Source organism: Thermobia domestica, chromosome 2 (assembly GCF_964235325.1).
Source record: "Thermobia domestica chromosome 2, izTheDome1.hap1.1, whole genome shotgun sequence".
NCBI classification, from domain to species: domain Eukaryota; kingdom Metazoa; phylum Arthropoda; class Insecta; order Zygentoma; family Lepismatidae; genus Thermobia; species Thermobia domestica.
The window spans coordinates 102,219,696-102,246,235 of record NC_137455.1 but is presented as its reverse complement, the minus strand read 5'-3'; the positions used below and the strand labels follow the sequence as shown (position 1 = coordinate 102,246,235).

The following is a 26,540-nucleotide window of genomic DNA, read 5'->3' as shown; positions in this document are numbered from 1 at the left end:
CAAAATATAAATATAGAATAATGTTGAACAAAAGAAATAGATGATATAAATGTCAAGTTTTTAGTCACAAAAGAATTTGTAACACATAAAAAGGATAACAATTTAATGAATAGTTAATTTAGTTTACATTTGGTGTAAGCATTTGGAAGACATTTGGTAAAAGTGGAAATGGTATAAAACTTAGAAAACTGGTATTTATTTATTCGTTTCTGCTTGTAAACCACAACAGTGCAACGAAGAAAAACTCGTTAATACTTTCTGAGTAGAATTTACTTTACTTTACTTTCTGAGTAGAGTACTTTATTTGAGAATTTAGTATCAAATTGCAGGACTATTATTCCAGTCTGAACAATGAGTTGGGATTTTTTAAGTTTCGGTTATGCGGCGATAGTTGCAGCTGGAGGTATCATTGGGTATGTTAAAGCAGGTGAGAAACTACCGTACACGCATTATTTTTAATTTATGACTACTCTCTTAAGTAAGTTTAAAAAACAATAGAATATAATTATGAAAATTCTGCAAATCACATTAAGTTATAGCTGTATCGGCTTAACTTTACAGTGCCCGCTTCAGTTGGTATACATTCAGAAAAGAGAAATTACACTCAATTTGGCCTAATTTTGTGAAAATGGATCAAAATTACCCCAACAAGATAATCTGTTCCTACCCTATCCTACCTATCCCTGTCTCATTCTACTCAACCTACCCTATTCTACTATACCCTTTTAAAACAGTTCTATCTATCTTCAACCATTTCATGTCACACCAGTCTTTAATTTACCCATTTAATGTCGAAAACAGAACCCAACCAACTCCCGCGAGGCTTTTAGCCCGTTCCTCCTCCTCCTCCTCCTCCTCCTCCTACTACTACTACTACTTATACTATGGATCCGTATAGTAATAATACACGCCTAATGTAACGTAACTTAATGTAATTCAACCAAATACAGGGTGTCCAATATACAACGCAACCCGCAGTTTGGGATAGTACAACTTTTGAACCTGGGGGCGCGGTGGCTCAGTGGTAGAGCGTTCACCTCTGGTGCTTGGGGTCCCGGGTTCGAACCCAGCACCCGCCAAGTGAACTTTGTGGTGGACAAACACCGTGCTCGTGGGTTTTCTCGGGGTTCTCCCGTTTCCTCCCACTTTCTTCATTCCACCATTTCACTCATCTCTCATTATCACCGTCTCCTTTAGCCTAACCGGCATAATCGTGGGACGTAAAACTCAAAGATTTCATTTCAACTTTTGAACCTGAAGTGATACACGAATAATGGTTATACCAAAATGAAGCCTTCTCCATGCATATATTTTTAAACTAGGAAGCAATGATTGAAGTACACTAGGAACCACACAGTGTTGCCAGATGTAACCGGAGGTTTTTTTTTTTCAAACCATATAAATTGACTCATAACTCATACGTATGGGTGTTCTGTTGTTAATTTTCAGTTTGTTTAATTGGAGTAGCTTGAAAACTATGGAGGAGAAAAACGAATTTTTCATTTCCATCGATAACTAACCGGATGAGGCCTCTGTAAGGAGGAACTAGGGAAATCGTAGTTTTCATAAATTAACACTGTGAATTGGCAACTTTTCTGATGTTTCAGTGTAAAGGTGTGTTAAGGATCTGTCTGCATTATGCAATTCCTGAAAACAATGAAAAACAAAGTTTGAAATTATCATGATAAAACGTTTACTCACATGCACCCGACAACTCTGCTACTATCAGAAATGAGTTATCAGCTCTACAGCTGATGCTGGGATTGTCCCCTGTTTTGATTCAAACACTGGTTCACACGTTTCACCAGGTTGGCAGCAACTTTATGAATATTAGACGTGTTAATGTTTTCAATGGTACTGCTAATGTTCGTTTCCAGGTCTTGAATAGTTCAATAATTGTTCTTGTATACCTCTTGCTTTAAATAGCCCATAGAAATGAATAGCAGTGTTACCGGGTCCATGTAAGTAAAAATTGTATCATGATGATTTCAAACTTTGTTTTTCATTGTTTTCAGGAATTGCATAATGTAAACAGATCCTTAATTCACCTTTAGATGCACTGAAACATCAGAAAAGTTGCCAATTCAGTGTTAATTTATGAAAATTATGAATTATCTAGTCCCCCCTTACAGAGGCCTCATCCAATTAGTTATCGGTGGAAATGAAAATTTCGTTTTTATGCTCCATAGTTTTCAAGCTACTCCAATTAAACAAACTGAAAATTAACAACAGAACATCCATACATATGAGTTATAAGTCAATTTACATGGTTTGCAAAAAAATTGATTTACACCTTCGGTTACATCTGGCAACACTGTGTGGTTCCTAGTGTACTTCAATCGTTGCTTCCTAGTTTAAAAATATATGCATGAAGAAGGCTTCATTTTGGTATAACCATTATTCGTGTATCACTTCAGGTTGAAAAGTTGTACTATCCCAAACTCCGGGTTGCATTGTATATTGGACACCCTACATAACCGAATGCAGTACATTTTCGTACTTTTTTTCGATTTTCAAATTGGTCCGGCGACATAGCACTAATGCCTAGGTTAGGTTACATTACGTTCTACTTACCTTCATGGTTTGTATAGATTTGCAATGCCTTTCAAAAAGGTGTGCACTCCTTTGTACTGATCTTGTTTCACTGTTGTTTCTTTATTGTACACACTGTGTTTCTATTCCATTTATTTCACGTAGCCTATTACTCACACATTAATTACGCTTCACTACCAACAATTCTGTTGTCCTGTAAAATTTCTGTCTTTTATCTGGTTTTGGCCTCCCGGAATACACACCATATTGTGCTAGGTAGTCGTTACGACCTAGCTTTGCATCTTCCGGTTCAGGGCAGTGATTGCGCGAGGATACATCTGTAGGAGTAGATGGGTTAGCGACAGTGGGTGCACGCGCACAGGAAGGCAAGTACAAAAAACACACACTAACCTGTACTACAAGATAGTTTGTCCCCAAGAATTACAAATTTTACTGGGATATTGATAGAATTATACGAAATTCAAGAATCAGACAAACTAGAAAGGTAATAAAGGTTATCATTGTACGATAACTAATTACGGAGAAAAATGAAGTTTAATTTTGAATTATATGAGCTTGCGTGGTAGGGCTGTATTAGGTAAACTGACAGTAGAGCATAATGTGTCAGTGTTTCAAACTCTCTGTCGTAGTAACTAATCTAGATAGTGTGTGATCATAGAAATACGGCAAAAATGTACCACACGCAAGGCAAGTGTTTTTATGCTACATGATTATTTTTATTGTCCTTATTAGTTGCATATACTGTCCATTTCTGACGCACCTGCTCCGTACAGACGCACTCATCGCCGCGCTTCACGTAGGCCCCTGCCATGCTCCTGCCTTGTTTGGGTTAGATAGTATTAGTTCATTTTAGTAGACACCTAGCAGAAATTGATTTGTATTTTTAAGTTGGTTCGTGTTTCATGCATTGTAGTTTTTATGCTACATGGCCACTATTTTTCCGAATATAACAGAATATGTAATACTGAACATTTGAAACGTGCTACTTCTGCGCAGTAATACAATATGGATACATACTAGGCTTGTGTTAGGTGGTCACTAAAAAGTGTGAATGCTATCTAACCGAGTCAGGGGAGGAGTAAAGAGGAAGTGCCTGAGTGAGGGTGCGTCTATAAGGGGCAGGCGCGTCAGTGATGGTGTATATTCATAAACGAAAATAGTGGTAAAAACTTCATATAGCATAATAATAAATGCCTTGCGTGTATAGGGGATTTCTTGGTTCCTTCAGGAATAATCAAAGGATAGCTTTCCGAAGGCAAAATATTATCGCACTGCAGGCACATTATGCTGTATTCATAAAGTAAACCTTAATCACATTTGATTAAGAAATAACGCCAGTTTCATTTTCCTTCCGCTGTACAGTCCGCAGCAAAAACCCTCAACATGAGCATGTAAGTTTATTGTGAAACGACGAAGTCTTTTGCTCCAAAATAAGTGTGCAGGGGTCAACGCTGAGGTTTCTACTGGCGTGATTCGTGCCACTTGAACGTTGTGTTGATTCCCTGCGTTGTTAGGCGTAGTTTCGCAATAAACTTACATGCTCATGTTGCAGGTTTTATGCTGTGGATTGTACATGTCTATTTTCTCCTTTATTATTGTAGCATAAATGTCCTAGGTTGTTACTAAGGCAGTGGGTTTGAAGCATTGACACATCACGATCTATTGTCTGTTTACTTGATATCACATTAATACGTGATTTCATATACTTCACAATTTAACGTCGTTTTTCCTCAATAATTACTCACCTTTATTACCTTTTTCCTTAGTCACATTGTTGACATTTCGTCTAATTCTAATAATTTCTTCGTATTTTTTATTTCCGGTATTTACCATTTTTTCGTCTGAAGATATACTAATAGTCCTTCCTAAAGGGTTGAAATTAACTTTTAATGTGTGAATTAATAGATTTTATATATTTTGAAAAAAGAAAAAAAAAATCTGCGTGATTTATATATACGCAGTTGTGTAAGTATAGAAAATAAATGTGAAGTTTGGATTGCATTTTTTTTTTTTCAGCCTTGAACAGTAAAATTTTTATTAAGAAGGCTTTTAGCTTCTTGCATAATTGATGCATAATTGATGTGGGACTTTTTCTCAGTGTGAGGATAACTCCCAAGAATAATATAATTGTTAGAACGGACAGCTAGCTCAAACCCTGCTCCCGCCAAGTGAACTTTGTAGTGGACAAACACCGTGTGCGTGGGTTTTCTCGGGGTTCTTCCGTTTCCTCTCACTTTTTCATTCATTTCTCATAATCACCGTCTCCTTTAGCCTAACCGGCATAACCGTGGGACGCAAAATTCAAAAATTTCATTTCATTTTACTTTCATAGAACGTTATTGAGACCCAGGATTTGAAAGACCTGTTTTAAAAAAGTATAATATTGCAATATGTATATAAAAATTGTAATATGTATAAAATATGTATAAACAAAGTAGCTACAATACAGGAGATTACGGAATTTAAAGACGGAAATTTGATACATTATGTATATATCTAATCTGAAACGATTTCAAAACTGAAATAAAGGAAACATGTAATTACAAATAGATTACAATGATTCTCACGATTTGCTAATTGTTTCACTGCCAATTTGAGTGTCCCTAAAACATACCTTTATCCGGTTACCTTCCTTGGAGTGAAAACTAACGGGTAATTTATGAAAATCTCATCTAAATCAGCAGGATAAAATGCAAAAATATATGAAAACATTCTATTTTTTGTGGTATATCATGTGATTCATCAGACCCCACTTTTACACAGGAGATAGAGAGGAAATTGGTCTTCGTTCTAAAAGGCTTGTAAATTTCAAGAAACAAAGTAAAATCCTATTTTCTTGTAATGTCAGTATTATAAACAAGCAGAGAATAAACCAAAACCTGAATAAATTGTGCTGCGCATAAGGCTAGTTAAATTTCTTTTTTTCCTATTTTCAAGCTGGGCTCTTAATATATATATATATATATATATATATATATATATATATATATATATATACATCAGGAAATTTCTGGTTTGAATAGAAGGTTAGCGGATGAGAGTAACCTATTGATGGAACGCTGAATAGATTCCAAAAAAACCTTTTCTCAATATCTCTTACCGATTTTGTTCTGATATTTGTTGACAGATAGAGAAAAATAGAGCTGTTTCATAAGACCTTCGATACTAATACATAACATAGTTTGGAAGGCCAATAATTATATGAAATTGGGATATTTTAGCAATTGATCTTGTTTCACCACAGCATAATCAGTTGAGTTGAGGTGAGTTGGGCGCAGTTTGCTTGTAAAATGTTAATCGTAATTTTAGAAGCATGTAAAGAAATGAAATATAAAATACTTCCAGTTAGTTGTTAAATAATTTTTCTAGTAAAAACAAGTCTTTTAAAAACTTTTGTGTATAAATTAGCGTTTTAAATGGTAATCTATATAATTGTACTATTTAAAAAAATCTTCTTAATTTATCATTGAAGAAGACTATACCGTAGATAGTCCAAATACATAAGTAGGTAGACCCTACTACGGTATTTCATTTCCTACGGAATCGTGTTTATTATTTTCCGTTGTTCCTGTACATACCTCTGAAGAGCTGATTGGATATTTCTATGGTAAATTCTCGACATTTGTGCCTATGTCTATCTTACGCACTTTCTGACATACGTCGAAGAAATACACCAATTACTTTAACTTTTGATTTGTATTAATACGCATTTCCTAGAAAATAATTATTTCTAACTTTGCTTTATGCTCCTAAAATCAGTACATTTAAAGGTGACCTAAAACTTGGTAGATAACAATTATCGGGATTTTATATGATGTAGAGTATTAATAATTATGGTTGCACTATTCATAGATTACAAATATAGTTTTCCACTTTTATTATTTCTTCTGTTAACATGTCTTCATATAACTGTATTTGTTAAAAGGTATTATTTCTAATATTTCTGGTACGTTAAAGATGTTCCTACTTGGAAATTTTTTTCAGATATATATATATGTATAATATTGTTGTATTGAAATCTTCTAGGAAGTGCAGTCTCATTGGCAATGGGTGTGATATTTGGTGGAGTAATTGGTTTAGGAGCTTATCAGTATTCAATGGATCCTAGTAGTTACCATCTGATTCTGCTGTCTAGTACTTTATTGGGCAGCATAATGGGCTATCGCTTTTACCTCACAGGAAAGTTTATGCCGGCAGGTCTACTTGCGGCTTTAAGGTAATTATATTTTATTTATTTACTTTTGTTCGATATTTTTTTCTTATTTTTGTAAAGTCTAAAGCTGAGAAAAATGCTGCCCGAGGGTAATGGATAAAATATAGGCAGTCCAGAGAAAACCGTCAGTTCAGTACGTGAATGAAGGACATCGCCTGCGAGAAACATTTTATTTTTTGTTTAAATTTTTATGTACTTATTTATGTTTGTTCAAAGTCTAGATAAACTTAGGACATCCTTTTTAGGTTCAATATTCAAAATAAGCAATGAAGATAGGAAAAGGAAAAACAAAAGTACTTAACAAGAATACATCATATTTCAACCGTACATTCGTATGTAAAACTCTCAACATTTAGATCACGGTTTCTTAACCTGGGGGTTGCCAAGATAAGAAGAAGAGATAAATATAATTAGAAGCTAATACCGGAAAATATTTTTAAATATTATTTTGAATTTTGTTCTGATAGGTATATTTTTATTTTTATACATATTGTTATGAAAAAAAAAAAAAAATAGGTCTACTAAACCTTTTCAACAGGTGCAGAGTTGTTTAAAAATCAATTTAAATGAAAGAGGTACGATATGACACTAATGAGAACAGCATATTGAAATACAAGAAAAATACAAATGCAACAAAACCTTCTATTGAAATACAACTAAAATTGAAAGCTAATGAGATACCTGAGGATGGTGTGATTTCATTAGTGCGGCAATGTCCGATTCAATCTTCGTGACGCACATTATCAAGTCATTTAAAATATTCAATAACTTTTTAAACAATTGTCCAAGTTTTTAAAACCAGAATTAGAAATCACTTTATTTTTTTTATCATATGATCCAAAATTAAGGGAGTTATGAAGTTTTAAAATTTTCAAACGATCTCCATTTTAAAACAGTATGACGGATCATTCGATATTTGTAATAGAATGAACTGATCAAATTTAGTTTTAATTGACTTGCTTTTAGGGAAGTTACTTTCTCCACTATATACAAGAAATGGATTCTACTATTATAGAAATAGATGGATATCGTGAGATTTCCTCAATAGGTATATTAAAAATCCCATACAAGCTTATTAGAAACCAGAAATTATAAGGGGGTCGCTGGCAAAAGGATGTGATAAAATGGGGGGTCGTGATAGTAATTAGGTTAAGAACCAACTGATTTAGATAATAGTCCACGGAAATAATATAACTCATGTTTATCATGGTTGCATTCTTCTGGGCTTTCAAATTGTTGCTGCTTACAAGTAAGAGTGTTTTGCCCTGCATTTGAGTATATGCTTGTTACGTCCCTGCAAATTAGATTTGATTGTGATGAAAATTTCTTTGTAATATTAGCAACATAATAAGATGTTATGTAATCAGGACGGAGGAACAAACGGAGAAACATGTTCTGTTTGAATTGATACTTATATTCTAAGATAATAATGACGATAATGTCATGAAGAAATAATATTACCGTTGGAAATAACACATTTATATTCCTAGTATTGTTTTTTATATGAGTTTGCTTGTTGAGTCCTGTCATTATATGTGTACAAATAAGCTTTAGGAAATTAATCGTATTATTTAGTTATAAATTGTACAAGAAGACGAGTATTTAAACTAATGTCACCCAATATTAGGGAGACTTTGACAAACTGTATGAAGCTACAGTTCGTGGTCCAGTATGATACAGAAGATGGTTTCAGGTTTATGGTAACCAATTTGGCACTCATACTAGCTTGAGAAACCGTAACACCATCTAGCAGAAATGATCAAGTTTTGTTTGTTGCCACCTTACATCTGAGTTTCCGCTGAAGAAAATTGTGTTGAGATACAGTTTGATAAAGTTTGTTTCATTCCTCTTGACAAACTTTCCAAAGGCCGTCAATTATCCAAGGCTGCCAATGGTCCAATGCTCGTTTCAACAACGGAAACGAAAAAAAAAAAAAAAAAAAAAAAAACGTGGAAATTGCACTAAAGAATTTCACAAGAATGCTTGTAAAACGGTTTGCATGGATTCCCGTTTCGCATGCCATCTGCTGCATGTATCTCACTAGTGATCTCGCAGTATGACTAGAGGCCATGTCCTGGTGAATAACAACTCCAGATGTCCCGTTGCCTATAAACATGGAATATCATGGCGGTATGATTGTTTCGAAATGTTTATCTAATACGAGGGTAGTCCCAAAAGTACCCGACCTAACAAACAAAACAAAAAATTGGGAAAACTATCTTTATTTCTCAACATAGTTTCCTTTGAGCTCGATACACGTTTCGCAGCGATGTTCAATAACTTGTTATTAGTGTGAACCTTTTAGCTCCCTCAAAATAGCCATTAACCACGGACTCCACCTCTTCATTGTTGGCAAAGCTTTTACCACCGAGCCATTTTTTTTAAGTTTGGAAAGAGAAAAATAGTCTGAAGGGGCTAAATCTGGCGAATTGGGTGCGTGAGGAAGCAATTCGAACTTCATCTCATTGCCATCGCTATAACAGATGTATGAAGTAGCGCATTGTTTTCATGAAAATACACTTTCATTTTCGCCAAATGTGGCCTTTTTTTTTTTTTTTCTTTCTTATTTTCAGTACTCAAACTACAATAGGTTTGTATAATACTCGCCGTTGATTAGGGTGACTGGGCCGGTAGTGGACACCCTTAAGAAAATTTTGACTTTGATATTTTTTTGTCGGTTATGATTTAATGTTACGGTGGTGGTGTCTTTTTATTCAGCTAAAGTAAAATCTTGTTTTCTTTCAATGCAAGAACAGCTTTGAGTCATTAAGGAAGCAGTAAGAAAATATGTCAATTTTTCATTGGCAACAACAATTTTGCTAGTAGTGATCACTTTTATATTCAGTAGTGGTCACATATCTTAGGTAACACTTATTATACGTTACTATGTTTATTCATATAACATTTTCTTGGTAAAATTAAATTTACATAAAAAATGATCACTACTCTAGTGTTATCAAAGTAATAAAAACACGTTATTTAATCCGCTACATTATTTATTGAAACTAAAGAATTGCTTAAACATATGAAAGTAAAATTTAATATGATTACATTATAAGTAAAGCATTACTTTTTTTTTAAAGAAAAAATATGTAAACCTATAGTGAAGATATACATGTGTAATTTTACATTCATACGTGAAGGTCCATCTGATAGCACATCATATTTTAAGGATCTTCCATACAACAAAATTAAACTACTACTAATTTTACAGTTTTTCTATATCTTGAAACCATACAAAAGAATTTGAAAAATGATAACGCGGTGAGATGTAGAATATTATTTTGCATGCGATAACGTTGTCGTGTCTCATCTATTTGTTGTCGCTTTAGAGCTTTTTATGGATATGGCATGTATTCGCGGGTGTATAAATAACTGTATAGCGATAGCACATAGTTAAATCATGATAACAGCATCACATCCAAATAATAATGTCTGGTGCACTGCGTTTTTGTTTTTCGATTATTTTGAAGTTATTACAAAGAAAACTAAAATTCGCGGTAGAACCTAGTTTATTTCATTGCATAAAGACCCTTAATGCCAAACATATAATAAGAAACAACCTTATTATACATCGTCTGACCAGTTTTTATCTAGGTCAGGCTCAATTTGAGCAGAAAACTTACACAAAAAGTTTCTTTAGTCCCCAGAATCGGATTCAGCCATTTTATAAAAATAGAAAAATTCAAAATCTTCACGTTTCCTGGATACACAACTAACATGAAACCACTTTTTACATTTAGTGCACTGCACCCGTTTCGACGTAATTCCGTTGGACATACTGACAAGTAACACTTCACATCGTTGCTGCCGGTCTGACGCTAAACTATACATTTTCGGAAAGCACTAGTCCTAAATAGGATAACTACACAGTGCGACGGTCAGACGTTGCCGCGTTCAGGACTTATGGAGCGTCAAACATTAACATGGGGTTTATGAGAGTTACAGGAAACGAAGAAGAACACAAGGTTTGTGACGTTTGAATCGACGTTGTCTGATTGAGCACTTGTTTGCGTAAGTTAAAGGGTACAATCAATGTGCAAATCGTCGAACAGAGCTTGTTTCCCGGAAACTTTCCACTTGGTTCCGACACCAGTACATACATCGGCCGCAGAATCTCTCCGGCCATGGTGATCACGGGCATGATCATGTAGCTGTGGGTTGTTGCGCTCATGGATCCCACAACCGCTCGCACGACTGTTGTTCCTTTGGTACGGAGAGTGCGAGTACTCTGCAACAACTTCTTGAAGCTACTCTGATCTGCATTGGCAACCTGCGTTGGTGGGATGCTTTCGCTTGCAATGAGCTCGCGAGTCGCTAATACGAAAGCATCAGCCTGCTGCTGCAAGTCCAACTCTTTCAGTTGCCAGGTCCTGCCGACCCTGTGGGTGATTGCACGGTCCACGATGTTGTTGCGCTTCTTGAATCTGTACACCCACGACGGTGATGCCTTGAACTTGAGACTCTTGTTAGGGTCCAGTTCATTAGCTGTTTGCCTAGCCCAAATTCGCAACGTTCGATCGTGAATGATAGCAGTGTGCTGTTTCTCCGCGAACATGCCCCGAACTGCCTCATTGATCTCTGCCATCAGCGTCTTCTTGTCATCTTTGCCTTGTGTTGCCCCAAAGTGACGTAGCACGCCAATGTTCCGAATATACCTGAACTGATTCTGCAGAGTCGAGTGGGTAGCACGACCGGTCTTTGTGTTCCAAGGCCTACCTGTTTTTGGATTTACCGTCCAGTAGGCATAGGCTTTTGCCTTGTACTCGCGCCACTGCTCTGGTGTCATTTTGGAGTCTTCTGGAGGCTGATCCTGGAACTTCGGCTTCTTCACAGGAGAGGGCAGGTATTCTGACGCTGATGAGCCAGATGCGGAAGACGTATGAGACTGCTGCGATGACGAAGGCATCTCTGCATCCTCCTGCTCTTGGTCTTCCTCGTCTCCAAAATCCATGTCTCCGTCCCCCTGGTCACCATCACTGTCACCGAAGCCGAGCGTACGAATCTCTTCAACGACTTCCATCCCGCTGGTCAAAAGAGACTTGATGTGTGCCACCATCCTTTGCTCTTCCAAATTTGGATTGCGCTCATTTGTCCCGATCTCGGCCACCAGAGCCCAAACGACCACTTTCGGATCCATCTTACAACGCATACCTAAAAAACACAAAAACAACACAAATGTTAGCACAGAGTACAAATGCAAGACGAATTAGCATGAAATAATACGACTGCTACAACACAAATGTTAGCACAGAGTTCAAATGCAAGACGAATTAGCATGAAATAATACGACTGCTATGGTTACTCTCATAAACCCCATGTTAATGTTTGACGCTCCATAAGTCCTGAACGCGGCAACGTCTGACCGTCGCACTGTGTAGTTATCCTATTTAGGACTAGTGCTTTCCGAAAATGTATAGTTTAGCGTCAGACCGGCAGCAACGATGTGAAGTGTTACTTGTGAGATCATCTTGTATTACACCTTTAACACTCACATCCTTCGATGTTTATTTTCGTTTTAATTTTACAACAGGGTGTCTATCGGTCACGAAAGTCACGAATGTCACGAAAAAGTCACGAAATCAGAAAACGGTCATGAAAGTCACGAAAAACAGACGAAATTTAGCTTTCGGGTCACGATTTTTTTGTAACTGTACAAATGTAAGTACAGATTGGAAAGTTTTGTTCTATAAAACGTCAAAATTCACCACCAAAAATCTATGACCGGCTTTAGACGCTACCAAATCGCAAGCAAAGTACGTTTCTATCGCATGGATGAAAATTTGGCCTAATTCGCACCCAAATCCGCTCTTGAAAATGTTAGGAAATTTTATGATTTGGTAAAGAAAAGTCACGAAATTTTATTTTGGAATTTTAGTAGACACCCTGTACAAGTTGCTTTTCGCTTACATAAACTGTTTCCATTCTTAGACTTCGATTTTGCTTCATATTCTTTTCTATTTAAGAAGTTCTAGTACTGGTTTGAACTCACTACAACAGGGAATCGGAGTTTCCTCCGTTTGGAATTTCGTGTTTTTTCTGGAATTTTTGGACGCAACAAATTTATGTTGAATGGAATAGACAGACAGCTTTCCTATCGCTGTGGGCATGTATTGGCTATGACACGTTGAACTGGTCTGATAGACTGAGAGTCTGTGGCTACTGAAGGAGACGCATTGATTTTTGATTGGTATCCTTCATCAGACCTGGGAGATGAATCGTTGTGGGTAGGTTGTGTATCTTGAGTAGGATCGCAGAGCAGTTCCTCAGACTTCTCAGACATCGTTTGTATATCCTCTGTTATCTGCTCACAACAGGATTTTATTCCACACACAAAATAAATCATGAGATTTTTCATCCCCATGTCAGGTGTCACTTGCTTCTTTGAAACTTGTTAACGTTTGATCATCAGTTTTCGATTCCAGGTAATCTAAAGGATTTTGAGAGCAAACTATCAACAGATTCAGTAACTGTAAATTTTCAGAATATTTGTTGCGTGGACATATATTTCTGCCTCAAGTGCGGCCGGTTTTTTCGATGCCCACTACTGAAATTGTACCTTCAATTATGGCCATCTATAGGGTTCTACTGGACAAGGAAGTCAGGGAAAAAGACTGGAAATCAGGAAAAGTCAGGAAAATTTAATAAAATATACTTTTTCTAACATTAATTGTACATCAATTTCAGCTTAGTCAACCATTAACGATCACAGTATAAAACGTTGCTCAGATTTTTATGGGTGGTAAGTGGGATATACGTATGAGCAATTGATTATTATATGTCCCCATGCAATAAATGTTCTCATATATAAATACTCACCATTATTTAATCCTTATTTATATGTGAACGTCATCGGACACCTGTTATGAAAGTCAGGGAATTTCTTGCCAAAGGTCGGGAAAGGTCAGCGAAATAGATTTCTACAGATCAGTAGAACCTTGATCTAATGTGACCGTTATTAAAAAATTGCCATTTTAAGTTTTTAGTAGTGGTCACCCCTAAAACTCGTGTCTGCAACGGGGGCGCGCGGTGGTTCAGTGGTAGAGCGTTCACCTCCGGTGCTTGGGGTCCCTGGTTCGATCCCAGCTCGCGCCGTGTGGACTTTGTGGTGGACAAACACCGTGCTCGTGGGTTTTCTCGGGGTTCTCCCGTTTCCTCCCACTTTCTTCATTCCACCATTTAACTCATTTCTCATTATCACCGTCTCCTTTAGCCTAACCGGCATAACCGTGGGACGTTAAACTTAAAGATTTCATTTCATTTTTTCGTGTCTGCAACGAAGTAGGCATAAAAACAAATATATTTTCGAAATACCTGATCATTATTGAATTCGTACATATTAAAAAGATTCCCAATAGGTTTAAAATAAACTAGATATAGTGGAATAATTCGGAGGGCTTGCTTACCTTCAAAATTTGGAAATTGGAAAAATGCTCCACATGCACATAAACAACTCCTAGACTCATATTCCAACTGAAAAAGCTATCCAATAGGGATACAGTATACAGAAAGGGTAGTAAGCATTACAGTAAAAATGAAAAATTAAAACTTACTGGCTAATACACTTCTGCATGTCAAATTTATTGTCCTAGGTGACCACTACTGAAAGGCTGACCACTACCGGCGCAGTCACCGTACTTTTTCTTTTTCAAGATAATCAGTGAAAATTATTCTACGCGCATCCCAAAAATCTGACTCCATGACTTGCCAGCAGATTTTTTGTCTTCTTCTTTAGAACCGATTCTTCCCTTTTTTTAAATGACTGTTCCTTCGTTCCAAGTGTGAAGTGATAAACCCATGTTTCGTCCATGGTTATGAATCGACGCAAAAACTCTGCTTTGTTGCTGTGAAACATCGCCAAACACTCGTTTGAAACAACCTCACGATGCTGTTTTTGTTCCATTATGAGCAAACACAGCATCCATCTCTCGTACAGCTTTCTCATTTCCAAATTTTCAATCTACGATGTAGAGCACTTTTTGAAATGCTTACCATGTCTGCTAGCTCGTCCACTTTCAGTCGACGGTCATCCAATACCATTTCGTTGATTTTCTTCAACATATTTGGCGTGCTGATACGGCCTCGTTTAAACTGCGACCCAATATTTTACTGTTGTAAACGAAGGAGCGAACTTCCCAGAGTAGAATCTAGCTTGGCTTTGATATTGGTTGGACTGAATCCTTTCAAATAAAAGTATTGTATTACTTGACAACAGGGTTGGCAAAAACAGTTTTTTTTTTTTAAAAAAAAAAACGGTTTTTTGGTTTAAACCATATTTTTTTAATAGTTTGCTCTATTTATTTATATCACATATGGATAGAAATGTTATTTTCCATTTGGTGTTATTATGCTGGAAGGGATCATATAAGCTTAAAGGGGAATCCGAACCATTTCTTGGCTTACATCCGAGAGAAATTGTCTTCCATTTGTACTCGAAACCAGGACTGATTGGCCAGAAATGCAATGAGTTTGCCGATTGACTCACGAAGAACTCCTGATAAAAATATGTCATAGTGATCTTCACATACTTGCTAATATAATTATCAAGAGTCACTTCAGAAGGACAAAAAGGTAAACAGTTGCACAAGTGAAATCATTATACAAAATTTTATATAAATCGGGAAACTTCCGCCTTAGCCATTGGGAAAATCTCGTTATTGCTTTGCATGTAAATTTTTAAGGTAAATTTATCATAATTAGTACGCTAAAACTGAGCTATTAAATTGCAAATTTAGTATGTAGATATCATTCAATAAAATTAAAACAAAGTCCAATCCAAGCTAATGTTGGAAACTACGTAGGCAGTCGATAAATTTTGCCAATTTCTATCAATATATTTAAGCAACCTTGGCTTCTTTATAAAATAATAAGCATTCAGGCAAGCAGAGATATACAGTTTGGATTTGTCTCGTTTCTTTAGGCCTAACATCCTTATGTAATACCGAGGTTATTAAGAAGAAAACTTTCGCTAAAAGTGACATCCAAACCGCTACTTGGTTTACATTTGAAACAAGAACTGTGGTTTGACCGAGAATTGAACATGGGACGCCTTGATTAAAAGGTGAAAAGGAGATAAAACTATACAGATGGTTTGATGTGTGGAAACGTCACCATGAAGTTCACACGATGTACAACACTTTTCGTTTTTTTTTGTTTGTTTGTTTGTTTGTTTGTTTGTTTAAACCAGTTTTTTTTTTAATTTTTTCTAACAGCTGGTTTAAACCAGCCAACCCTGCTTAACAATGACCCTTTATTTTTTCATCTTTACAAATTCATTGGGAGCATTTACTGTTGATGGCTGCGAAACATATACTAAACAACGTAGCGTCTTTAAACTTCAAACTTAAGATTATAAGGTTGGTACTTTCAACGACAATAATATTTTTCAAATCAGCAACCGCCATCTATATGTCAAGTCGTGTACTTCTGGGACTACCCATGTATTTTAACTTTCTTCTCCACTTTGCTTAGCGTAAGTTTGTCGCTATAGCAGCAACCACCAACAACCAAAAGCCGCATGGAAAGCTTTTCATACGTTCACGTACCCAATCAAAACTACCTCTGAAACCGCAACAGGAACAATAGAAAATAGCTCTCTTTTTATCACATTTCACACACACACATACCAATGCCTCGTTCAGAGTCTTACAAACTTCCGCTTGTCCCCTGCAAGATGACATTCGTACGGCTTTCTAATGTTCATCTTCCTCTCCTTTATATATGAGGAACGAGCGTATAAATTCGAGCCGTATTCTTTACCATATATAAATCTTATTGCGCAATTATGCGATGTACGGTCGAGGCAGACCGTTGCACTATCCTTGCTATTCTTTGAGACGAGTTTTCATGTCGCGCCAAGGAATACACTTCTTGTGTCTAATCCGGGATGCTCCCAGGCCTCCGTTATTTGCGATGCCCTTTAGTGGAAGGCCTAGCAGGGATAGGGATCCTCGTTTTGTTGCAGTTAAACACGGCGATAATCTTTTTCGTAGACACTCGGTAACCTTTTGTCATAGACAGTTTACTTATTTGGTTATAACCACAACCAATGGGCACAAATTTAATCCTCCCGAAAGGTCGTAATTTTCTGAACATAAACACTTATACACACAACAACTGTTCTTTCTGCAAGTCAATACAGCACATTCGAACAACCCGCAATAACTTTTCGGGTTGTTCACGCGTGCTTTTACCTAACCATTAAATTCGTTACTTCAGGGCTCCCAACTGTCGTACTTTCCTATTTTTTCTTATATTTTGGAAATTTGCGTATATCCTATATGTGTCTTTTTTTTTTTTTATCTTGTTCTTCATTTCCTATATTTTTCAATGATTGAGTTATTAGAAATACAGGCCAAGGGCTAAATTGCTATCCATATTAGCAATATGCTAAATGTATCTTAGCATTTATTTTTGCCGAGGGACTATTTTTTAAATTTGTTTTTTCCTATCCTTCCATGTCCATTCTTTTTTCTTTGTTTCCTATGTGCTTAGTCTTCCCCAATGAAGCTTAGCTGAAGAACCTTGCCATGCTCCAGTTTTTTATAACGAAAGCTGTGTTAGCAATTTTCTTTCAGCAGTGTGTGCACCAATATTGGCTAGGCATGGAAGTATGTTAGTATTCACCAACATATTCCAACGCCTTCCAGTATTGCTGTACCTAATATGCAGGGTTCCCACACGCGTCCTGGAAAACCTGGAAATAAAAATGTGTCGTGGAAACGCCCTGGAAAAGTTATGAAAAGCAGAAAAATTGTGAAAATCCTGGAAATTATTTATGAACTAGAAATGTCTGAAATTTATGTTGTATAACAGTTGTTAGAAGTGTATATATAATTTGCAGAACTATGATGAATGAAATGCTGCTACATTATTTATTTTAGAAGGAAATACGTTGATCAAATAATTCAATATGTAGTTAGATTCAAATATTTATTACAGAGAAATAAGTTATCGGTCTTCTTTTTTCATTAGAAAGATACAAAGTAATGAAAAATATTGTCAAAATAAAGTTCATCTGTAAATAAAAGAACTAGAAGGATAGTAGAAAGGTAGAGAAATAGTTAATATTTTTGCGTGTATTCAAAATTATGTATATTAGCGTACGCGGCTTTGGCGTGGGAGACTCGGGTTCGATTCCCGGCGGGAGCTTATTTGGTTCTAGGTCCCGTCTCATATAGCCTTGCTACTGAAAGGAACGTTAAACTCAACTCAACTTAAAATTATGTATAAATAACAACATGTAAAAAGTGTTAAATGCCATGGTAATTCTATAAATACGAGTTAACTATTTCTTTTTTCTTCTGAGGTAGAGCGAATATGTTCTAAATTCTAACAACATTGAAGTTGTATTTTTTAGTGTTTTTACTATTTTCAATGCCTTGTTCAAATTTATTATTTGCACAAAAATCAGAGGTGATATCCTTATGGTGGTATGGAGAGGTGGTATCCTTAAAGAAATAATACTTCCAGTTGAATTACTAATTTGTGTTTGTGCATTGTTGTCAAAATTGTTGATACCCCGGAAAATATGCTATGAATACTGGAAAAGTCTTGGAAGGTTGACGGGTGAAGGGTAGCCTTTACTTACAATACATTTATATTTTTTTTTCTGTGCTTCAGAGCGTAATATATTATTGTGTATATATATATATCAAACTGTCCTATTTTATAAACCAAACTGTCGTATATTTTTTCAATGTCCTGCTGGGAGGCATGTTACTTATACCTGGAATAAGCTTTTATACTTTTTAATTTACTTCTGAAATCACCGGCTAAGGTCCAAATTTTACTCTTAACAGATTATGTTCGAAGTGTAAAATTTATTTTAAATTCTAAATGTTAATGCGTAAGTTCATGTAATTTAGAATGCGTAAACCGGTTGCATGAAGCATCTATTATACATATTGGGTTGTGTGACATGACTGGTCGGATGTTCGTTAAATCATACTTGGAATGTCTCAGATGCAAGGGTTGATAAAAGTAGAAACGAGTGTGTTAGAATGTTTGCTATAAAAACAAAATGAATAGTGTATGATGTTGGTTCATGTTTTCAGGCCATTAAAGTGAGAATGGAATTTGCGTAACTTTTACTGTTACCTGAATAGGACCGCTAAACTAACAAAGAACAATTTTATACCTATTGGAAATGCAACTCTTTAAAAGGGACAGTGGTAAATAAGGAATAGGATATATTTATAGAAAGTTTATTAACCTAGAATGACACGAGATAATAGCTGTTTTATAAAAAAAATGATTACCTACATAATTTTGCAAGTTCAGTCATTCAACATTTCGTAATCTTCCTCATAGATTAATAATAATAATAATAATAATAATAATAATTTTGGAGTGTTGTAGAGCATTGAAGTTAACAATAATCGAGATTATTGTACAAATGAGGATTAAAAAATTCGTCTTATTTTGATAAGAGCTGTCCATTCGTTTATATTTTGCCTGATGTATCACGTTGAATTTCATAACCAATCCTTTTTAATTACTCTGATAAGGACAACAGAATAAATAATTAAATAGAAAAAGTTATCAGCTATGTAAAAAACTGATAGTAAAAATAGAAAACATTAGGTGAGTTCGAACATTCAAAATTATTGCTCTTCCTTATACCAAATATTAGAAAATTAAATTATACTGTTTTTGCCAGCGTACATTTTGCCGTTAAGAATAAGTACAAAAATTGAATGCGTCTTATACGCGATGCAAAGAATTTTATTATTTCGGTTTCAATAAGAATTCCCGACTTTGTGTTGTTTCATGTCTGCCTTGTTTCCTTATGGTGTGCAACAGGGTTTAAACATCGTACAATTCAGTGACTCAGTACTTATTTACTGTTTCATAGTATGTACTTTTCTTTCGGACGCACATCATGCGCTATAGGCAATCCCAAACGCGCATGCGATTCTACATTTAGTTAAGCATTGTTACCTCCGCGTATGTTTCTTGCTAATATATCATTTTGTATATGATATATATATTAGATGTTCTAAAAATGGCGCCCACGGACAATGGAGCTCCGTTGTTCAGGCAAAATAAAGCGGAAATTCTATATAATTGTATATCCTCCGGGGCTTCCTTCAACCACTATGGGGAATCGAAATTTTCACTATATGCCAACATTCTACATTAACTTGGAACAATAGCATTGCTCTACAAATCCATCAAGCAGTTACGTCGATTGTTACACTAATAAGTGGTGCTAATGTCAACGTCTATCGACTTCAACTACCATTTGGAAAGAATTAACATCTTCACGGATGTGGCATCAAATGATGCCACATATTTATCGGGAAAATAATCCGAATTTTTTTCACGAAGAAGAATGCGAACTGAAGGTAAGTAAAGACAAGTTCTTCAGAATATTATTTTTACTTACCTTCAGTTCGCACTCTTCTTCCTGAAGAAAATTCGGATTATTTTCCCGATAAATATGTGGCATCATTTGATGCCATATCCGTGAAGAGGTTAATATAACTATTTGATGAACTGGTAGATCTACTCTATGGTTCCTTATTTGCGACATTGTCACATGGTGCAATTCGGGTCTCCAGACTAGGTCCTGAAAGGTGTATAATTATGTATAATTTTGGCTTTATTTTGACTTGTAGAATATATATACAGCCGCGGATCCAGGATATGATCAAGGTAGGAACTAAACCAGTTTGCCACTTCATCTAGTGTAAAGAAAGTGGGATTGAAACCCATTTTATCCATTGTATACCTGAGCGTCAAAGGGGCCGGCTATAGCCCTATAGCCCTCCCCTTGGATCCGCGCCTGTATGTACCCAATACTGTGTTCAATAAGTTCAGGGATTATTTTGAAATCAAATACTTTTTAACGACCAGAAACTTACCACCACGTTAGTTTTCTACATACATCCCTTCTTTCGCCACATACAAGCGGAACCGGTCATACAGGATCTGGAATGCCCTTGAAATGCAGTTCAGCACCGCCACCACAATCGCTTGAGCTTGAATTCCGCACGTGACAAAACCTGACAAAAAAGAAAGAAAAAGAAAGGCGCACTTTGCTTTGACTAAGAGAATCATGTCCACATGCGTTCTACATCGTTCTATGTGTTTCAGTCGCTATTTTACCACACTTAACACAACTTGATTGTAATAAAGAAACAAGAATGTGACTCTGGTGCTGAACTACTTTCCAAGGACGTTCCAGAGCCTCTATGACCGGTGCCGTGACTGTATGGCACGAGAAGAGATGTATATCGTGGTAATAATTTTATCTGGTATCGTTAAGTATTTTATCTCGAGATAGTCGTGAAAATTACTGAATGAACTGTGTATAATATGCAGTGAAAATATTATTCCCTCAAATTAAATACAGAAAATGAAGTGCGTCTTATATGCCGACAAGTACAATAATAGACTGTATTTCTACAATTTCTCTCACTTAGGGTTCATAGTCCGTTATAAACCTTCTCAGGGAATGTAGTCTCGTACAGGTATGGAAATCACTAGAGGACACAATTAAAGATAACTATGCTTTATAAAAAGAAGTAAATATAATTCGGTTGCTGGGAGATACGTTTTACCCTCGCGTTATAACCTTACCGTGGTATGTAAAAGTGACAGAAATTGATCCTGCGTAGGTGGAGCAGGGGAAACATTCTTGCACTATTAAATTACAATATCATATAATAATGTGAAATGTAGTCTAACAGTAACATTGTGTGCTGCAAAACCTTCTTTTTAAAATTTATATTGTTTTAACTGAACTTTCGAATGTAAAAATTTTATTTTAAAAACTACGATGTACTTTTGTTGATGGATATTCTTTACCCCGCGTTGCGTCTGAATCTGCACTATTCGAACCTCGCTATTTTGGAGTTGTAACTGTATAATTTTAACAATGCAATTTCCCTAAGGCTAATAGGGACATCATGTTGTTCTTCCAAGACAAAAACACTTCGATTACTATAAACCTGACTACTTGATTCTGATATTCTACAATATCGCATATTTAGCTCATTTCTTTGATTCGCATCCCTGTTTTTGGATGGATAACATTTCTCGTTGTACCTTACTGTCTTGAAAAACACTGTTGTCAAGCTATAATAAGTGTTTTCTTTTTTGTTTACAGCATGCTGATGGTGTTTAGGTTTGCCATGAAAGCTCTTCGTTAATCTGAATACATTCAAAGAACAATACTGGTGGTGTTGAATGTCAGGTAATCTGTAGATAGAACTATCTATAAAATATATGTATATCATGATTGTTTGTATGGTAATTATTGTAAGATTTATATATGATCATGTTATTTTTACAATAAATGTTTTTTATGTAAAATTATGTAGTTTATTAATATGAATCCTTTCTTTTGTGTGTGTTAAACCGTTTGTATGATTACACGATTAAATTTAGTTTTTATATCTGCCCAACCTACACTTCTTGTTTGCCGTTTGATAATGGATTGATCGGTAAAATATAGTCAGAAAATTGGAGGAGACACAGTGTTTTAGTGAAAAAAGCGCGTTACTTCTGGTGCGAAAGACTTTTCTTTCGATCTCAGCCCTTGTAAGTTTGTGGGTTTTGTTGAACTTCTCTCACATTCGCCGTTTTTCATTTCACAATCATTTACTTTCCTCTGTTTTCCGTTTTCTTTAGATTATTGAATGTAATTACGGGGTGTTTAACTGAAAATTCCATTTAATTTATTAAAATATGTTTTATATGTTGTATATGTTTTATAAAATGAAAATAACCGACAAGAAGAAAAGAAAGAGAGATGTAATAAGTTTTATATATCAACGAGAAGTTATAAAGAATAATAAGATTGGAATGGTCAGGCAGCAAGAAAATTACAAGTGTTGAATTTAATATAATTAAAGGATCCCGAAAAATAATTATACACTAATATGCGGGATCAAAAGTGAAAGGTAGGTAATAACAGTTGTCCGAGAAGTTGATAGTTTGAAGCTAGAAAAGGTTAACCGTAAAAGTGAGCATTGTTGTAGTAAAGGTGTAATTAAATGTGTAAGAGTGTTTAATTAAATACAATTAAGAAACATAAGTGGTTAAGATATCTTAACAATATATAAAACTACATGAACTAACTTAAAATAAAAGGGTACTTCTGGTTAACGTGAAAAGTTGAAATTTGACATGATTGTTGCTTTCCGGAACTAACCCACAGGAAAATTATCAAAAGTGAATATATTTAATTTTTAAGGGTCTAAAGGAGTAATAAAGAATTTCCCCATGTTATTTAAATGGACTTTTTTTTTTGGACATATAATCTCAGTTTTAGATACTTGGAATTGGAATAAAAACTTAAAATTCGGTATGCTTGTACGTTTTCGTTAGCGTTACCTAAGTAAATAACTAAAAATTAATGATTTCCAACTTTAAAATGGTTTTATGGGGAACTGAAAAATCTTTCCCATGTTATTTATATGGGACATCTACTACACCCCAAAATGTTAGGCACTTCCAGTAAGATTAAAATGATGAAATTTGGCATTATTGTAGCCTTCCGACACTAACCTACAGAAAAGTTACCAAATATTTTTACTTTTTAAGGGGTCTAAAGGGGGAATGAAGAAATTTCCATGTTATTTAAATGGGCGTTTTCTTGGTATGCGAAATCTTATTTTTAGGTAGTTGAAATATGAAAAGAAACTTGAAACATGGTAGAACTGTGGGTCTAAGAGGGAGGCCGTAGAACGAGCAAACGTGGGGAGCCCCCAGCTAGCCAAAGACTAGTTACTGTATAAAAGAATAAGTTATTGCAACTCCCAACAATAGTACTAAGATAAAAAATAAGGCATTCTTGACGACATATTGTGAAACGATTGATTAAATATTTCGAAAAAGGTTCCGTTAAATCCTACACCAAGTTGGGTCAACGAATACATTTTTCCGGATTAAGATGTTCATCTGCAGATGATAAGCATGTGGAAATGATGATCAGTAAATAAAGATCTCCATTAGCCAAAAATATCACTTAACACCATTAGTTTTCTCATCCAATACGAAAATATACAAAAACGTCTACTTTCTATGAGTGGTCATAATTCCATAGTAACAGCATGAAGAAACTTTGTGGACGTATCGTCCGACTTTGCATCTGTGACCAGCATATTATTATTAGTTTTATTTAAATGAAATAGTATATAAAGTAATGTAGGGAGAGTACAAAATAAAGAATTACGTATATATTCAAGTTTCATTAGAAGTAAAAGGTAATAAGAAAATTATCAAGTAAGTCGCTATTTGGAGAACAGGTAAGAGGAGTCAATCAAAATTGGGCATAAAAGTCAAAGCCAGTGGAAGTTCTCATGGTCAAAAGGTAGCTAAATGGTCTCAGAAAAATCCAGGGAATAATGGGAAATATACAGTAATATTAAAAGGACAAGAAGTTTTACACATAAAATGGCAATTTGTCACTTCATGCATTTGTGTTGAACGTAACATAAATGAAATGCATTTACCGCATTAGTAAGTATAATGGTATTGTATGTTATTTATATGTCACAACCTCTCGCTCGTGGCTACATTTCGAAACTGTATGTACTGTCACTCACACTTGTAATGGTGACATGACTGCCACCTCACATCACCTTTGATGATAACTTTAGTACAATAGAAGTATCAATTGGCAGATTCTGAATACTTAATTATCTGCCAATTGTAGTTAGAAAATATAAAAGTTTCATAACTGCCTGTTTAGCTTACTTCTTCATGAACTATATAGCGCCAAGAAGTTTTGTGAAATGTATATCCATGAACAGGCCAGTTTTACCTTAATGTAACTGAAGATTAAATAGTAAGACCTTTACTGCACGCTGTGCGACGAAAGAGCAAACCTCGACAAACATAAAATATATTGTATTTCAAGGAATACATAAGCGATACTTGTATTGTAGTGAAATTGAATGTTAATTCGACCCATTCTGATATGAGAAGAGTAAACATTAGAAAAAAAAAGTATATATTGTGTTGACCGAGAGCTGTGTGGCAGTCAGAAGGTAATGTGGTTTGTCCTTCTCATGACAGGTATGTGATAATAATATTTTCAATATTTGAAACAGCTTCAACAAATATATATACTTGAAAGAATTTCATAATTAGTATAGGTAAACAAATATCCTGCGGACAACTATTTCGTAGTCTAAAATGGATGAATCACGTCGCTCCACGACAGTGAATATTCCTTTTTCTCAAACCAAGAAGTTGATTAGTAATATAAGATTACCCTTATGGCTAGAACTAGTGAGTGTTAAATGAATAAATTTTAAAAGGCTGTACAGATACAATACACAGGAATACTCCAGACTGAATGTGATTCGATGTGTTTATCTAGAAGCATTGCACAAAATCGATAAGAAAGATCTACTGACATAGGAATACCGAAGATTTATTATCGTTTTCCTAATAGCCTAGCTCAAAAGTATTCTGACTAACCTTAAGAAGGGCACCAATCAGGAATGTGACTCTATTACATTTTGGATTTTTAAGTTTGACATCACTCTGTCAAACTATTGCATTTAGATCTTAGATATCTTAAAAAAAAATCGAATTTTGACCCTCCAAAGATAAGTCGTAACTCATTTATGCCCGGGTGTGTTTCCGTAAATAATTTCGCTTATGTTTCCGAAAGTGCATATACTGTATACTTGGGGTTTGAAGAAATATCAAATAATAATATATTTATGTTCTTGCTTGTACCATTGAATTTTAGCGGTTGTGAGAACCATCTGAATGTATATGTCGGAATTACAGAAACAAATTAGCAGAAATGGCGGCAGATCGGGCGGGTAAAAGGTTACTTTAATTCATATATTTTGCAATATTATGGTAAATTTCGTGAAAATAGGAATAAAAATATTCATGTTAGCTTCTAAAGAAAGTATTTGTTCATTCACCTTCGTAATTATGATGGTGAATTCTGCGCCCTACGAAGTCAAATTTGTGGAATAAAATTTATTCTTTCTTGAAGTATATAGTTAGTGTTGTATTTGGTTGAGTTGTTTTCTGAAACTGGTCTTATGGGTTATGAATCATACTGTAAGAGGCAAGATATCCCGTGCTCCGTGTACTAGAAGAAGAAAACAAGGTCCAACAGTGACTTCCATTTAGAAACGGATATCACATTCCATACATTTCAGCAACATAGGACACCTAATTGTGCTCTGGAGAAAAAGCAGACACTGTGCAGAATGTCATTCGTACATAACAAAGAAGTGTTCGAAGTGCAGTGTCTCCCTACCTGACAAATGCTTTGAAACATTTCATGTCGTTAAACAGTAAAGTGTTAAATATACACTTCAAAAAACCATGGAAATTGTGCACATTTTTATTGCAAAAAGTCACAGATACTGTACATTACACGATGAATTTGTTTACAATAAGTATTCGCTTATATCACTTACTTTATTCAGTATTGTGTCGTTTCTTTAAGCTCGAAATTATATATGCTGTTTGCAACACTAATGTAAGATTAGGTCAAAAAAACAATAAAAATGGTTTAATGAGTACCATTTATATGTTTCATTCACAGAAATGATAACTTTCCGGGGAAAAGAACTGGACAGGATTAGGTTAACATGAAGTAAGGCGTATTTGAAAACCAGAATTAGTCCAAACAAATCTTTCAGTGTTGGGCCACCATCTTTCAAAGGGTTCGGTGCCGTCCTCACTGCAGATGGTCCTCAAACAATAGAACAAATAGTTGGTTTGGTTGATTACAGTTTAGCGTCCCTTTCAGCAGCGAGACTATATGAGACATGAATCTACAGCT

General features: G+C 35.3%; 1 protein-coding gene across 1 annotated transcript; it reads left to right on the top strand.

Moving 5' to 3' along the window:
- Positions 1-161: 161 nt before the first annotated feature.
- Positions 162-22,090, top strand: LOC145674407 (transmembrane protein 14C). The gene is made up of 3 exons (XM_081744431.1): positions 162-427; positions 6,580-6,769; positions 21,882-22,090. The coding sequence occupies exons 1-3, from the start codon at positions 352-354 to the stop codon at positions 21,922-21,924; spliced, it is 309 nt and encodes a 102-aa protein (XP_081600557.1). The 5' UTR covers positions 162-351; the 3' UTR covers positions 21,925-22,090.
- Positions 22,091-26,540: the final 4,450 nt, after the last annotated feature.